The 16,464-nt window shown below is 31.6% G+C and overlaps 1 protein-coding gene across 1 annotated transcript in view; it reads left to right on the top strand.

The window, feature by feature from the left end:
• Positions 1-16,464, top strand: part of LOC105625628 — a 103,466-nt gene that overhangs the window by 49,055 nt on the left and 37,947 nt on the right. Inside the window, exon 2 of the mRNA XM_012206954.1 lies at positions 14,112-14,203. Coding sequence (XP_012062344.1) covers positions 14,112-14,203 — 92 coding nt within the window. The remainder of the gene's footprint in view (positions 1-14,111; positions 14,204-16,464) is intronic.

The raw sequence follows: 16,464 nt of genomic DNA, 5'->3' as shown, positions 1-16,464 counted from the left end.
AATAACACTAATGACATTTTAATAAATATTATGTATATATTGTGAATATTATTATTGAACCATTAATTAATGATTCATAGATTATTCAAATAATTATTTTATGTTGAAGAGATTTTATATATATAATAATATTAACAGGCAATATGTATATAACATTTATATTACAATTTTCGCGAATAAAGAAAGGAAGTGATATTATGCGAAAGAAAATATAGGAGTAGTAACTGGAGAGCAGTAAATTTTGCTGACGGTAATCCAAGACTTGAAAGGACCACTTAACACCTATTCGTGACAATTAACCCTAACTCGGATGACGAACTATCTTTCTTCTTTTCTCTCCGTCTAATTCAATGCATTTGAGACATCCGAGAAATTAATTTTTTTAATATGAAACGAAACTCATGCATTTACATATATAATTGATAATATTAGTTGAGAGTATGCCGAATGTATATATGAATTTATTAACTTAACAAATCTAGATAATGTTTTATCACTTCTGATTCATCGTTCGATCAAAATTCATCTCTGAATTAATATTGAATAAACGTAATCCGTAACATTTCTATCGACATCCACAGAAGTTTCGTTGCGTTCAGAATGGCAGCGTCAAGGATTGTTGCTTTCGAATATGCAAACGTGCATACGGCAGTGCGCTGTCTATTCCTCGCGGTGAGGGATCTCTATTCTTCTGAATATGTGATGTGTCAGTGCAACGGACAAGTCCTCCTTGAATTTGCAGAATGGGCGGTCAGTCTGCATGAAAGGGGATTCTCTTAAAGCCATAAATGACACGCATTGAGCTTGCGGTCTATGCATATGGATTCGCGTGAGAGTGTAATTGCATCTAGTGAAAAGCAATGAGTGTCAAATTAAATTGAACGGAGATGTTCAATAGGAACTGACTAAATGCCCTGACTAAATGCTAATCTGCTACGATGTTACATTTTAGATACTTGCATCATGCTAATCTTCATGATAATATTCTATTGAATACAATACACGGAAAGAATGATTTTGCTGAAGTATCTCTAAAAATTTAATTAAATACAGATCTAAAAATAATTTCGTTGGATGATCAAAATAAATATGTATGTTTTAAACTAATTGCTGAAATGTCAAAATTTTTTACAATATTACTCATCATGTATGAGATTCCTACGTAATTATTTTGATGGTCCAACAAAATTATTTTCAAATCTCTCTCTCTATCTAAGTATTATATTTTTAGATGTTTCAGCAAAATTCATTTTTTTCATGTATCTTATATCTTATAGTCAATTCAATTGGACATTCAGCGTATTGATTCACATTAAAGTCATCGTACAAATTGACGTGAAGATAGATGTGTTTATTATAAATATAGAAATCGATTAAGCCGTGAAATATTTATATGATACTTTATTGTACTCTGTTAGGTTCTTTATTGTACTCTGTAAATATATATTTTATCTCTCATTCGAAATATTTATATTTCACTTTTACATTCAAATTAAATTAATATAAGGACTATACAAGAAAAAAAACCTTCCCACACAAAAACTCACATATCCTTCAAATCACTTAAAAAAAAAAATTTTTTTAATTTAGTAGGCTTTGCAATGAATGTAAGAAACGATTGAAACAGTTCGTAATCGCTTTGTTCTCAGTTGCAAAATAGCAAGTGAAGTAGAAACACGCAAATCCATAATCAAAATTTTTCAAGAACACCCAGAGTGGAGTTTCATCAAAATTGCGCGGGAGGCGGGAGTTTGCAGGAAAACGGTGTCAATAGTCATTAGGCGTTTCAAGGAAGACTTGACTATCACCCGTAAAGAAAGATCTAGAAGAAAAAAGGGTTTTCAGAATCCAAAAACAGCAAAGAAAGAGGTCATCCGAGGAAGTGACCGAGATCACCATAAAAAGTATGAAGGGGATTCCAGAAAAAATTAAAAATTTTTGTCAAAAGTAGTTTTTAAGAATTTTTTAAAATATAGTTTTAATTGTAATTAAAAGACGTTTCTAAAATGGGTTTATTTTTGAAAATCGGTCAAGTGATTTGGAGGATATGTGAGTTTTTGTGTGGGAAGGTTTTTTTCTTGGACAGTCCTTATAATGGCTCTAATAGTGCGCATTAGTGTATCTAATTGTTATTATTTTATAGATTCTATTTTAATTTTTATGTAATATGTATACACGAATATTTTATTTAATTTCTCGAGAGCTTTTTTACGTCGCTCTCTTTTATAAAATTTTCAGAATTTTTAATATAGTTTGGAAGTGTGCAAAAACTTATGAGTCGAAAAATTGTAAATGTTGATCTTGATTGTATGGGCAGATATTGAAAAAACTTCAAAGTTTCTATAATAGTATTCTAATAATTATTTAATACATAATTCATATTAAATTATCATATATATGTTTTATTGTATATAAATTATATAATAAATTATATAATAACATTATATAATTCTTCTCTATCTTAATTTCTATAACACAATGTTACAATCATTCCTTTGTGTAAATTTCACGGCACTTAATTTTAGTTTCTTTCTACAGAAAATGCTTTATTCTGGAATAATACATGCATGTACAAAATCCGCAAAAAAAATTTGGAACATCGCGAAAAGGACTTAATAGACTTGTCCTTATAACTATCTGTAAAAGTAATTATTTAACAAGTTTATTTAAAGATGTATGCATATCGCGTGTTGTGCGAACGGAAGAAATCTATTTGTGAATAGATATATAAGCGATATATAAGCTCGCTTAAGATAAGACAAGTGATACAACAGGTATACAAGAGATCGTATGCATCGCTATGCAAGCAGTTCTTGAGTGTCGACAAAGAGCATCTTGCGCGAGTGCAATTACCGCTCGGCGATATTTCCACCGTGCGAGCAATTTTTATGATTCTGCACAAGAAAACGTTTGCTCTTTCAAAGGACTTTTTTTAACCGTAAAGTCTGTTCGTTGATGCTCTTACGAACTCTTTGTACGTACAGAAGGTACGCAAGGGTGAAATTCCTCCCTAAAAGACATGAGTTATATAGACATAGTATTATGTCTAGTTTGATATTGAACATCAGTAACTGACAGTCGTTAGATGAATAACATAATATTTTCGGCGTTAATTCAATTTACTCATTTTTATCGTTTTTCTGAGAAATTAAGAATGCAAGTATTATTTTAATATACAATATATTGAAATTTTTTTTAAGAGAAATAAAATAATACAAAATAAAAATTTCAAATATTGACGGAATATTGACGGTCTTTCTAACTATACACAAAAGAACAATTTGAATATCAAAATAATTATGTAGGAAACTCAAGCGTGATGAGCAATGCTGCAAGAAATTGTATTGACATTCTATCTAGCAATCAGCTTCAACTGTTGCATTTCGTATGCATCAGTGTATCTCATATACATTTCGTAAAATCAATAATGTATGTATATTTTAATTTAATTTTATTAATAAGTGGCAATCTAAATTTTAATAATATGGCATTGCTTGTTACTATCTTGTTACATTTTCTTAATATTATTATGGGATTTGTTGTATAAAAAAATAGATATCGTGCATCAAAGTCTTAACAAATAAACCGATTTTTTACTTGTGCACTTATCTCTTGCGCTCGAATGCCTATTAATCCGTTAAAAGCGGTAAAATCGTCTCAGAAAAACGCAAACAAATATGTGAACAAGCATACGATCTGGATATTCGATCCGCGAAGCCAATTCGTTACTAAGCCTTGCAAATGCCATCAACGCGATAAGCTGCTTTGGATTGACGCCGCCAGCTCTATCAAATGCGAGAATGAGGTTATTCTAGCGAAAAAAAGAACGACAAATTCAGCACGACGAGTAGTGTCAAGTCCATATAAAAATTGCTTTCACGGTAGGAAACGGTAGCGGCGCCGCATCGCTTGTATCGATGAATATACAGATAGCATGAAATTTGTGTTCCATTTTTGGCGAAAATAGATTTTGAGAGCGGTGAAACGTGCAGAATATTCTGTGAAATTGAATGTCCGTAACTCTATTGAAAATCCATCATCCTCTGTTCCATATTCCTGTGAACGATTGCGTGAACGATCTACGAAGGAGCCCGTCTCCATGTTGTGTAATCGATAATCGCTATTTGCTGCAACTGTCCTAATCATTGATGTACAGCTTTTATGTGTGCGGTGTGCGAATAAATGTGTGAATAAAATGTAGAGTTAACAACGTCCGTTGTGAATCATGTATCGAGAGACTCTCTTATAGTAAACGTAGCTATAATTATGCTGTTTAATTGACTAACGAGAACAAGCAGGGATCGGCGGAGCAGTGTTGAAACGAAATTCTGATTGGTCTATTCATTAAACTCGGCTGCATTTATTCACGTTGTAATCAATCCGAAAATGCTACGGTGATTGCCCATGAGTATCAGTATCACATAATCTCTCTTAAACGCTCTTCTACAATAAATTATATCACATTCACGTCGATTTTTGATATTATTATAGCTTAGACGGCATTAACTTTTAAAATTAATCAATTTTAGAAAGAAATCTTTATTATCTTTCTGTCACGCATCTATATAATATCTTTATATATTTTGTATATGTTTGTTCTTTATATATGTTTGTTTGAAACGTAAAGATTCAAATTTTTATCAGTAATACATGTTATCATGAGATAGGTTGTTTTTTTAACGACAGAAAAGCTTTCTTTACTTTCATGTTATTTTGCTGGAATATTTTCCTGTTGCTCCGCATACATTTTTCTCTTAAATTACGCAGGATACATGCGCAAATTTATATCCATACTCTCATAAGCACATATATCGCTTATTTTTTTTATTTATATTTTTTACGAGCCTCGCATTAGCAAAATGTTTCTCGCCGTATGCCTTATTAGAGTTACAATAAAAATAATTGAAATTATATATAAAATTTATTAATGAACGTTGTATGCTATAATTAGTAAAACTACATTGCAGTATTTCACGAATTTTAAATGCTAAAACTACTTCTCAAATTTTCTAAGAGAGAAATAATATTTTTCGCTTCTTTCGACGAATAGAAGAAATTCACACGTTCGCTGATGGCTTGCTCATCGAAAAAGAATATATATTGCTACATTGATGTAGCGTATATAATATAGAACGAAAGAAATGAGACAGCGCTGAGAATTACGTGACGTGCATGCCGCGCGAGATACAAGAACGCACGATTATGGCCGTCGTTCTTCGTCGAGAGAACCGTGTTTGCGCGTAGCTACATTTGCGGGGACACGTGTGAGATTAGGGATATGAGCCATGGGAACACAGATCCGCTTTCGCATGTGCACCGATCTGACGCGTGCGTTAGTCCACTACATGCCGAATTAATTGTGCCCTAAGTGTCCGTCACTAATTCACTTTCTGCGATGTAACTATGTCGTGCTGTATCTTTGCGCAACCATACCGCAGCATCTTTCGAACTTGCCGCTCATGCGAATTGCATTTAATTGAAGAATCATAAACTACCGCTGTGATTTCATTCAATTCCTTCAATTGATACCGTGAAACGTAAAATGTCTATAGTTCCCTATAAATAAAAACAATCAAGTTCTTATTAACTTTATTACTAATGCAACATCAAATTAGTTTTGTTACATATTAATCATGTGAATAATTATTAATACGTAATTAATATAGTTAATTAATATAGTTAATTAATATAGTTAATTAATATAGTTTACCGTTTAAAGCATAATTCGAACAAATGATTTATTACAAAAAAAAAATTTTACAATAAAAGTATTTAACTTGTATAAGATCAAAGAAATGAACCAGTTACAAATCCATTTCGATTACCTATAAGAAAATATAGAATAATATTGAAAGAAGTGAAGAGAAAAAACTATATATGTAACGTAAAGAAGATAATGGAGAATTGAGAATAAAAATATAAAAAATTGTGTATTACAAACTGAGCATGAAAAATACGTACATATATAATGTATGTATAAGAATGAAAAATGCGGAAACTTCGATCGTCTTTGTATTTCTAGTACACTATTCTCGAATTTCTGCGATAGGTTTTGTTCTCGAGTTATGCTCGAAGTATAAAGTGGGCTATAAATAGTTATTTCGACAAAAAAAGAAACTTTACATATATTTATCGAAAATATTTTAAATATCGAGGAAGAAAGTTATGAACAATTTCTGATTTCTTTTTTTGTATTCGAGAACCGCAAAAATTATTTTTTATTCTAACGTAATCGGGCTTTCAGTTCACTCTTCGATTTTTGTCGAATTTGTGACACCTTTTCAGGTCAATGACACGCGCGATACAGTTACTTGATTAACGACGTGGACGGATTTGTATTCGACCATTCGCCTGTGTAAGCTTACTACGACAGACCAGATGGCGGAGTCTAGTTGGCTATGCTATCTGCTCTATATAGGGTGACCCATGCCATAAATCAGGATTATCTTGAGACCTCGACCGAGATATGGAAAATGGCTGAAACAAATGTCGTGCCCCTCTTTCCTGAAATATAATTTTCATTTAGCCAAACATCTCCGAATTTGTGTACTCTTTCGATTATTTTAACGTTCTCAAGATCAGACTATGTTTCAACATTTCTTATGTAATTTTGAATTTTCCATTGTTCGTTTATGTCAGTTTAGCATATATTATTATTATAAATGAAATATGTATATAACAATCTGCATAAATTATTATTTATTAGATGTAAGACTGAGCCGTATAAATAATGGAAATAATTACGAAGCCATAATTACGAAGCCACAATTATACAATCTGTTACAAATTTTCCATTTTTCTCTAAAATGTTCAATCCAATAAATTATAATGTATTATTAATGAAGAATATTTAAGAATTTTTAAGAAATTATAAACTGTTCCGTTGTTTGGATGAATGTTATGTTATGACATCAGGGACAACAATTCCAGAAATTATCCAGGTAGTATATTTATCGATTGAACAATAATAAACAATAACAACGTAAAAATTACAATCATTGTCTGCTTCGTTTCATAAAACGAGCATCGACATTGCTTTGAGAATCGTTCTCGCTAGTAGCAATATGGATGATTCATGTCGAGTTGTCAAGATTTTCGCGATACACGGCTGATTTGCTACGCGATGCTGCATAACCGGATCCGATTTCCCCGTATCGTACAGCCACTCCGACAGGAAATTAATGACAAATCGACCGGCAGGCGTAACCAGTTACTCGATAGGCTTAAATCCGTCGTACCGTAATTGTGATAGCTGGAGATACATAGTCCAATTACATCGGCGCGAGAGAGTTATTCGTTCGACTTGCGCTGTTCCGTTTTGCATACCAGTGGCAATTGTTGTTTGTGAGCATCGCGGAAACGAGATAAAGGCACAAAACTCGTTCCCCCGAGTGCACCTGTCGCGGATACATAGAGACGTGCGAGTTTCATAACTTACAAACGTCAAGCAGAGAAATTTGAAAGCGTATAAAATTCTGCGCAGATAATAATGGGGGGGGGGGAGAGGGGAGCGATGAGACAAGGATATAATGATATTTATAATGGCATCAATAACGTCGCATTACCTTCTTATGAAGGATAATTCTAATCTTCGGACAATTCTAATCTTGGAAACCGGATCTTTGTAAATTGCAATTTACATGCAATTTTTATCCACAGAAAAAACAATTTTGCTGAAGTAAGATAACTCTTTATATTCCTTATTAAGTTCTGCGATTTTTTCTAATTTTTTGCTGAGTTCAAAATTGAAATTTAATGGTCACATTCAAAGGAAAGATTTCTGAATGTTAATAAAAAATATGAAACATTTCCAAATATTTATATATAGATACTATAAAAATTTTAAAAAAACATTCCACGCATCCCTTATGTATCCTATATTCTAAATATAATCTAAATATGTTTCCCTATTTTGTAAAAAAAATGTTAAGAAAAATGGAGGCTAAATCCAGTGATACTTTTATAAGATAATAAATTTATTAACATTTTAACATGTTTACTAATACCTAAAAATATATAAAAAAACTGTTTTCCAAACACAATAGACTTATCTACTTATTTATTTATTTTCATAATGTTCAGCAGATAAATTAAAATCCATGATCCGGAATAATCTGGAAAAAATACTAAAAAAAATTGTTTCGATGTATATATATATATAAACTCATGTTAATATTGTATATGCTTAGTTGACCATATTCATTCTACCAAAAGTTTCATTTCTTTTTATAAACGAAAAATTGTTACAAAAATATAAACTAAATATATACTATTGTAAAAGATGAGTAGAACTATAACATGAACTACTGAAATTAACATGAATTACTGAAATTAATAACAATCTTTTAACAATTATACTAAAACTATTATATTAAAACTAGGAAGTATAATTACTTATCTATAAAACATTATTACATCTCGAGATTTTGCATTTTACTGATAACAGATTAACAAACAAATTGAGCAATAAACTAATGCAATCGAATCAGGTAGACAATCAGCAGGAGTTACTATCACTATTTGTTGAATTAATAATGTAATTACTTATAAGCAGCAATAAGGCATTTTTAGTACACGCCCATATTGGGTCCAGTTACCTCATTTAAAATTCAGCTAGATACAAATTTGCCTCTATCAAAATAATTATATATGACGCTCAAGCTAATTGCTAAAATATTAAAACTTTTTGCAGCATTGTTTATATGCTTGAGATTCTTGCAATTATTTTGATGGATTCCAACAAAATTATTTTCGGATCCATATTTATCTGTAGGTACGCTGAGAAAAAAAAATAGCTTGAAATTAAATAAATATTTATTTATTTATTGAATACTGCCAATTAAACATTTTACTTACAATAAATAAATATTTATTTAATAAAAAAAAGTGATTGTTAAATCAAATTAATATTTTTTATACCAAATAAATATATTTTTATATTTAACTTGGTTAATTTTTATATATTCAGTTGGTAAACTACTTAAATAAATATTTATTGAAATTTAGGATATTTTTTTTTCAGTGTACTTCAGCAAAATTGTTTTTTCCATGCAGAAAAGCTCTTTCGAAAGCTTTATTCACTATATCTTTTTACGAAATGTTATCGATATTAAAACCATTTTTTAGAGAGAAGGTAGAATAAAAAATTCGATAAAATTATTGTGCAGATGTATGATGAGTTTAATCCTTTTATTTTACATTTTATATATTTCTGTTATATTTGGCAAAGTATAAAAAAAAGAATATCAAATAATTCATTTGAAACGATAAAGAATATTGCGTTCCATTTAATTGAAACTAGTGAATTGGAATAAACGCGATGTGAAGTGCGAGTTTCATTCGCAGTTTAACGTGAATCTCATTAGCATGCGTTGCGTTCTACGCGTCACACTGGCTTGTATAAAACGGCGCGTGCAACTAGTCATCATCTCGGTATTAGTCGACATTACTCAAATATTAAATATCCATTATTTGCACATGAGAAGTGCGATGGCGCGGTGATTGGAGTTTATTTGAATTTAATCACAGAGGAAAGTGCCCATATTAACCAGAATGGTCTCCATATAGCGGTGAGGAGAAGAAAGAAATTGGAAGAGGAGAAGAGAACAGAGAGAAATTTAATATCAGTTATGGGCGAGCACATTCGCATATGTGGCAACGAATATGCGAATGGCCGAATTGTCCGAACAAATTTGCTCGCTTGCGGAAATATATAGAAAATGCGCAACGCGAAGCCGCGATTCTGCAACGACAGCTCGGTTTATGCGGATCACTTTATTCGGCGTGCAAAAATTTCGCGCGTCCGCGCTCATAACATCCGCATAACGTTCTTCTCTTTCTCACGTGATTTTACGGACAGATACCGTACACTTGCGGTGTATCGGGAGCGAGTTTGACGTGGCTATCGAACGCACGTCACACCCGGTCGGTTAGAATGATTCGTTGTTGCTATATCGAAACTCACGAGCTGTTATTACAGTTTATCCGATCGCGTGCACTCAAATATTTTCACGGTAAATATTTGCAAGATTTTCACGATACATTTGTACAAGATGCTTTTATGTTACATGTGTAGCAGTTATTTATTTCACTATTCGGTTTCGTTAAGATGCTTTTATGTTACATGTTCAGCATTTATTTATTTCGCTATTTGATCGAGTTGTCCAAGATTTTTTGAGAAGTAATTCTCGAAATACGTAAAACTTATAATGCGTAAACTTATATACATACGTTTTGCTTTCTTACTTCAAAAGTGACATTTCAAAACATTAAGTTTTCCAGAAAAAGAGGAAAAACCATTTTTCAACTTATCAGAGAGTTATTAATCAAATAAAATTGGTAAAATAGAATTTTTCAAAAATATTTTTCAAAAATATAAAAACATTCTTAACATGATCAAATGTCATTTTTGTCATTTTTGTTTTACACCATTAAAAATCATCCTTTTTTATTGCAACACGTTTTTGACTATTTTTTGAAGTTAAATTAGTTCATTTTTTATAACTATTAGAATGATGTTTATCCGATTTTTAAATTGTATTACTTTTGAAGTAATGGAGATATATATGTATATCTATTTATTTATAAGTTCTTTTAATGACATTCTTACATCTCCAAAGACATCAATGTCATCAGAATAAATTTTTGTAGCATTGAAGTTCTCTACACTGATTATGATACTTTTATAAACATATATTGAATCAAACATCTCTTCAAAAAAGCTCTCTTAAAAAACCAGTAGATTTTATTTTAATTAATATCTAACGACATTTTTAATGTACAGTATTTAAATTTTATAATGAAAGAACGAATGTCCATACGTTTTACTGGCAAGAATAAAAACATCCGTATCCGGTGAGACCCCGGATAAGGGTTGAAGGCACTTGCTTCTTGAAATGTGGAGGCATGTGGAAAAAAATCTCGATGAGATCGTTCTCTCTCGCGGCCACTGACGCCTTCGCGTTCTCGTATATTTGCGGGATCCGTTTTTATCCGCGACTTCTTTTTATCGTCGTTGCCATTGACGTCAATCTCGCTCCCATAAAAGCCGTCGCACATGTGCGAGATTCCGCACAGTGACTTCGTGAACAATCGTACAAATTTGCATCGTTTGTACTGTTGCGCTTTAAAGAGCCAATCAAAATTCCACGTTGACCCATTTCGTGATTGATCAACGTGTTCGCAATTTGACGATGTGGCCTGATAAATGCTCTCGAACGTGATCGCGATCCGACGCGTATGTCGCATCGCTGCCCATCGTAGGAAGCTATTATCGCTTCCATTCACCAGCGTATCATCCAAATTGCGTGCGAGGTAAGCTGCATAAATAAAGATCCGATGCTTGTGCGTTCAATAAAAAGTAATTTGAAAAAAGTCTACATTTACGTTATCTCAATTTCATTTAAATATTTTAAAAACATAATAAATAAGGAATATATATCTTTCTATAGTATTATGCGTACATCGAAACGAACGATTTCTTTCCCTTGATTTGGTAAGAAAGTGACTTTTATAAATGTGTATGCACTGGAATATTCTGAAAGAAAAGACATAGTACCAATGAAATAGACATTTCAGTCAGAAAGATCCAACTGTTTTCTTGAGAACTAAAAAAATTGCATGAAAAGTTACACTTTCTGATTTTTGCTCTTCTACGCAACAAACATTCACGAGGATGACGATGATCAATCATCTTTTTTGGAAAGTGAACATTATAATTTTCTTATAGGAACAAGCATTAAATCAGCAATTTACTGTCATTGTATTCAAACGTTAAAAATGAATGACTCTACAAATCACGGTCCGAATTTTATTTTATTTCAGAGCGTGTCGACAGTTCATTCATGAGATATCGTATCGATAAAATATTTCAGAGTATTTTTAAACTGAAAACCGTTGTTCTCTATCAAATTTTGTAGTCAACGTACCAAGGATTTATTATCGGAGAATAATTGCCAATGCTGAATATGCATTTATGTGCGTCCAGTTTGTCGATACCGGTTTGCCGATACCTATCGATTGCGTGCGATAAATGTAATTGAAATCCAGTTTTCCATGGTATTCCGCGAGAAGCGGAGGAAACGTTAAGCAATAATTTCAGTTCATTTACCACCTACGCAGGAAGAATTAGCGGGCTTAATGTGCAGTTGATAGAATGACAAATGGCCAGCCGATTCCTCTTCTTGTCTACTCGTACAATACATTTACCACGTTTCGATATAGAAATACAACAAAAGTAATGAGTTAATAAGCGTAAGTTAAATTATTAATTAATAAATAACTGTATTAAATTAAGTAATTTAAATATTCATGTGATGATAATGATAAAATTATCATATAGATATTTACAAAATAATAATTATTAAATTCAAAATTATTGTTGAAATAATCAAGCGATAAATATGGAATTAATGAATTCAACAAAAATCTCTGACTTTTTAATATACTTGTAATGGTATCTACCATTTATATTTTGAATTTACGGATAAAATATTGGAGATTTTATTGTACAAAATAGTACTTTACGGTTTACATGTACGGTTTACATTGGATTATAAATTTTAATTTAATTTAGTTGCTTTTTATTCTTAAAAATAAAACATTTGTATAAATATATTCAGATCTTTACAAGCTTTTCAAAATTATTTTGCGCTTCTTCGAACACCGAATCCTCGCCGTATTCGAAGTCGCTTCTCCTCCATACGGATGAATACAAATGTCGGAATTGCATCGTTTCAGTAACGTTGACTTCGTTCGCTCGAGTCAACAAAAACAAATCTCTACGTTACTAGACGGGTCGATAGTTTTGATACTTCAGAATTCTGAGGACGGAACCGCAGTTAGCCGATTTCACGAAAACAGAGGCCAAAGCGGAGCTGCTGAATTTACTCGTTGTAATTCGTGCCGATGTCAAGGACTTTTGTCGATGTAATTACATTGCCGCTGCAGTGCCAGCGAGGGTTGACATTCCTGTAACAAACAGGAGCAGTTTCCCACGGCACAACCGCGAATGCTACGACGGGAAGGATATAGCTTCGCTGCGCGTCGTTGATCACAATGTTCGATTGAACTCAAAATACCACTCTATTTGCGGAGAGTCTCCCCGATTTGGGGAAGAGTTTCGCGTATACCGATGTTGCGCTCGATTAGCCATCGAAAATATTTCGCTTTCTGAATTTATCGATGTCCAGAGAGAAACATTTAATTTAATGCATTTTGTTGTTTATTTTAATTAAACGTCAATAAAAAAAAACTTACAGCTATGAATTTATAGCGTTTATATAGTCAACTGTGAATAGTGACGATAAAATTTACAAAAAAAATTTTTTCAAATTTTTGTACTTTGTGTCATATACTGTCGTGAATGTAGAACGATTTTTTTCCTAGCGGAAAATCGAATATTTTTGCTCGTGCGAAATTTTGTGATAGTGAAAAATTCGTTTATCGATAATGAGAGATGCCAGCTTAATGGACGTTAAAACGCTTCGTTAGTAGTTGGATAATTACTTATTGGCAGCCATTGAATTATTTTTGACGCCAACGCAGTCTTTCGGTAAATATTGCATGTGACATACCTTTTTTGCATGCGCATCTCGTAAACTCTTTTTGCGTGTGTTGCTTAATTTCCATGTAATCGAATGCATAAAGATGGAAAACGATGATGTCCGACATATGAAAAAAGCGTAAAAGCAGACAGTTCCGATCGATATATGTTCGCCAAGTATATTCATTAATGTGGAAGCTTCGTAAAAAGCTTTGTAAAATTCCGTATTATGATGTAGACTCCGATGCACTTTTTTTCAACATTGTCTATTGCTTGTTAACACTTGAGTAGTTCTGCAAGAGTCACTTGACTTGTAAAGTTAAGTACTGGATTTAGATGAAGTAAAAGCACAAAGTGCCTTTAACACTATAGATAAAAAAATTCTAAAAAAAATCTCTAAATTGTTTTATCAAAAAAGAAAGGAATTTTTAAAAGAATTTTATTGTATTTTCTAATTTTAAATTTACAATAGATATTTTTTGTCAGAAATGAGAATAAAAATTTTAACCGCATCACGTACGAATGTAATCTTTTAACATCACTTTAATTAATTCATTTATTGTTACAGGTCCGTCCTCAGATTTTAGCAGACACACTTTGGTAAGACCGCGAGTGTATCACGGCAGAACGAAAAGGCAGATCTCTTCAACCAAAGAAAATGTGAGTTCAACTATTTTTTGTATAAAAAGATCTTAATGAAAAATTAGGTACGAGCTATATCCTAAGATTTCTAAAATACTGTTGAAGATTGTTCGTTGTTATTATAAAAAAATACACTCTATATTCAAGGGTTTTATGAATCTCTCATCCTCCTTCGTCGTCTCATACAACACTTGACTCGTAAATATGAATCATGATATCGTTTTTTGTAGAAAGATTTTTATTCATAATCCTCTTTCGCATAAATTTCGTCAATACAACGAGTCTCTTGTAGATAATCTTTTTCCATTTTTCTTGCAACCAATTAATTAAAAATTAATTAAGTAACAAAAAATTCCTCTACGCGCTACTCTACGGCATTGCTTGCAATGTAATGCACTTCACTTTCACTCTATTATTAAGTGAAGGTGAAGTACCTACAAGAAATTACAATGTAGCTCTCTCTCCGTTCCAATTACTAAACGCACTGGATATTCTGGAAATTTAGCAAAAGGCGTCCACTAATCTCTGACCTTTGACAAAAAGCATTGTTCGTTATCAGCCACAATCGCCCTTTTTTCTGTGAGTTTTCTACAGCTGCACACGGTGTTCGCCATTTGCTCGGGAGGATTACGATGCGAAACGCGCATCGGCGACGGGTGCAACAATTTCAATGCAAATGTCGCAGCGTGTAGTGAATACAAAACCTGCGATGGTCGTCGTGCTATTAGATAGACCAGCGCCGCGAATAGAGAACAAAAGGGGAAGAGAGAGAAAGAGAGAAAAGTTCGACCGACGTTTTGCCATTGCCAGTGCAGTAGCAAATTCGGAAAAATCCGTCAAGGGAAATATACAACGTAGAGGTTGCTATCTGAAAGAATTTTTGACCTTCCTTTTTTGATATTTTTGAAAGCTTACTTTCAAAAGGTTTTTTTTTCTAAAATCGTTTGAGAAATGTACCTCTAGACGTATATTGTATCATTTATTAAAGAAAAATATTGATGATCATAAGACTAGTCACGAGTTTTCAGGATATTTAATTCTTTAAGAATCAGTTGATTTTTTTTATTTTCTTAGATATATTAAAAATAATGTTAAAATGTTCATCAATATTGCTTATTTTAAACTGTATCTAAAAATCTTTTATAGTGGATCTCAAACTTGTTATATTATTAAACATATATATACACACATAAAATAAAGTACGACTTACAAATAAAATTATTCTTCTATATAATAATTAAATAATTTGCAAAAGTAAATTTATAATTGAAGTTAAGTATATATAGAAATATTTAATAATTAATAAATTAATTAACAATTACAAACAATTTTTCTTAAGCCATGTTATTAATATAAAATGAATATAAAAATGCAAATTTAATATGTGCGATGTATTACCATTATATTGTATTAATGTACAAAAATTTGTACATTTACATAAAAACTATAAAATATACTATTGTTATTGTGTTATTTTTCGTCTAATGTATTTACATAATTAGAGATAAAAATATCAATTTTTAAAAAAACATAATTTTATTTGTTTTCACTGTAAATTATATAATTTTTACACATTATTTATGTATGTGTATAATCATTACATCATATAATAATGAATAATATAACAGTCTGTAATTTTATACATTTTCACAATATAGGTAGAGGATTTATTTCGAATATGTTGAAAGTATAACCAAAGCGTACTATAGTTAGAGAAAATAAGAACAACTTTTAGTCGGTTACGCAATATTCCCGTTTACTGAAAAGGCACGTCGAGGAAGATATAAAGTAACGTTTCATTTCTGTGAAAGTTGTTTTGAATACAGCATGTGCCTGTACTTTTATCCTATCCTCGCTTCTTTCTGGCGTAACGTACCACGTAATAGAAGATGGCAGGCAGAAGTGCATACTTACAGGAACAACAACGGAATTTACATCGGGTGTATACACATTTCGGTGTCGTCCCTTGTGAATCTGTTATTTGGCGGGTGCCACAATGGACCTGCACGTACGTCACTTTGCAAGTATATCATGTAACAAACATACTCATATACAATAGTTCGCATTCCGTTTATTGCATCCCTTTAAATTACTCTATTCTAAAAGAAATGAAACAACGGAATCTTTTTTTACAATTTGACTTTTGAATGCGAGGATATGATTTATTTATTTTTATTAGAAAGAAAAGGAAGAAATGAAGCGCATTAAAAATATATTTAATTATTCAATTTGTTAATAATTTATATATATATATATATATATATATATATATATATATA

Source organism: Atta cephalotes (assembly GCF_000143395.1).
Source record: "Atta cephalotes unplaced genomic scaffold scaffold00001, whole genome shotgun sequence".
Taxonomy (NCBI): domain Eukaryota; kingdom Metazoa; phylum Arthropoda; class Insecta; order Hymenoptera; family Formicidae; genus Atta; species Atta cephalotes.
Note: the sequence above shows the minus strand (reverse complement) of the source record. Positions and strands in the feature narration are given on the sequence as shown.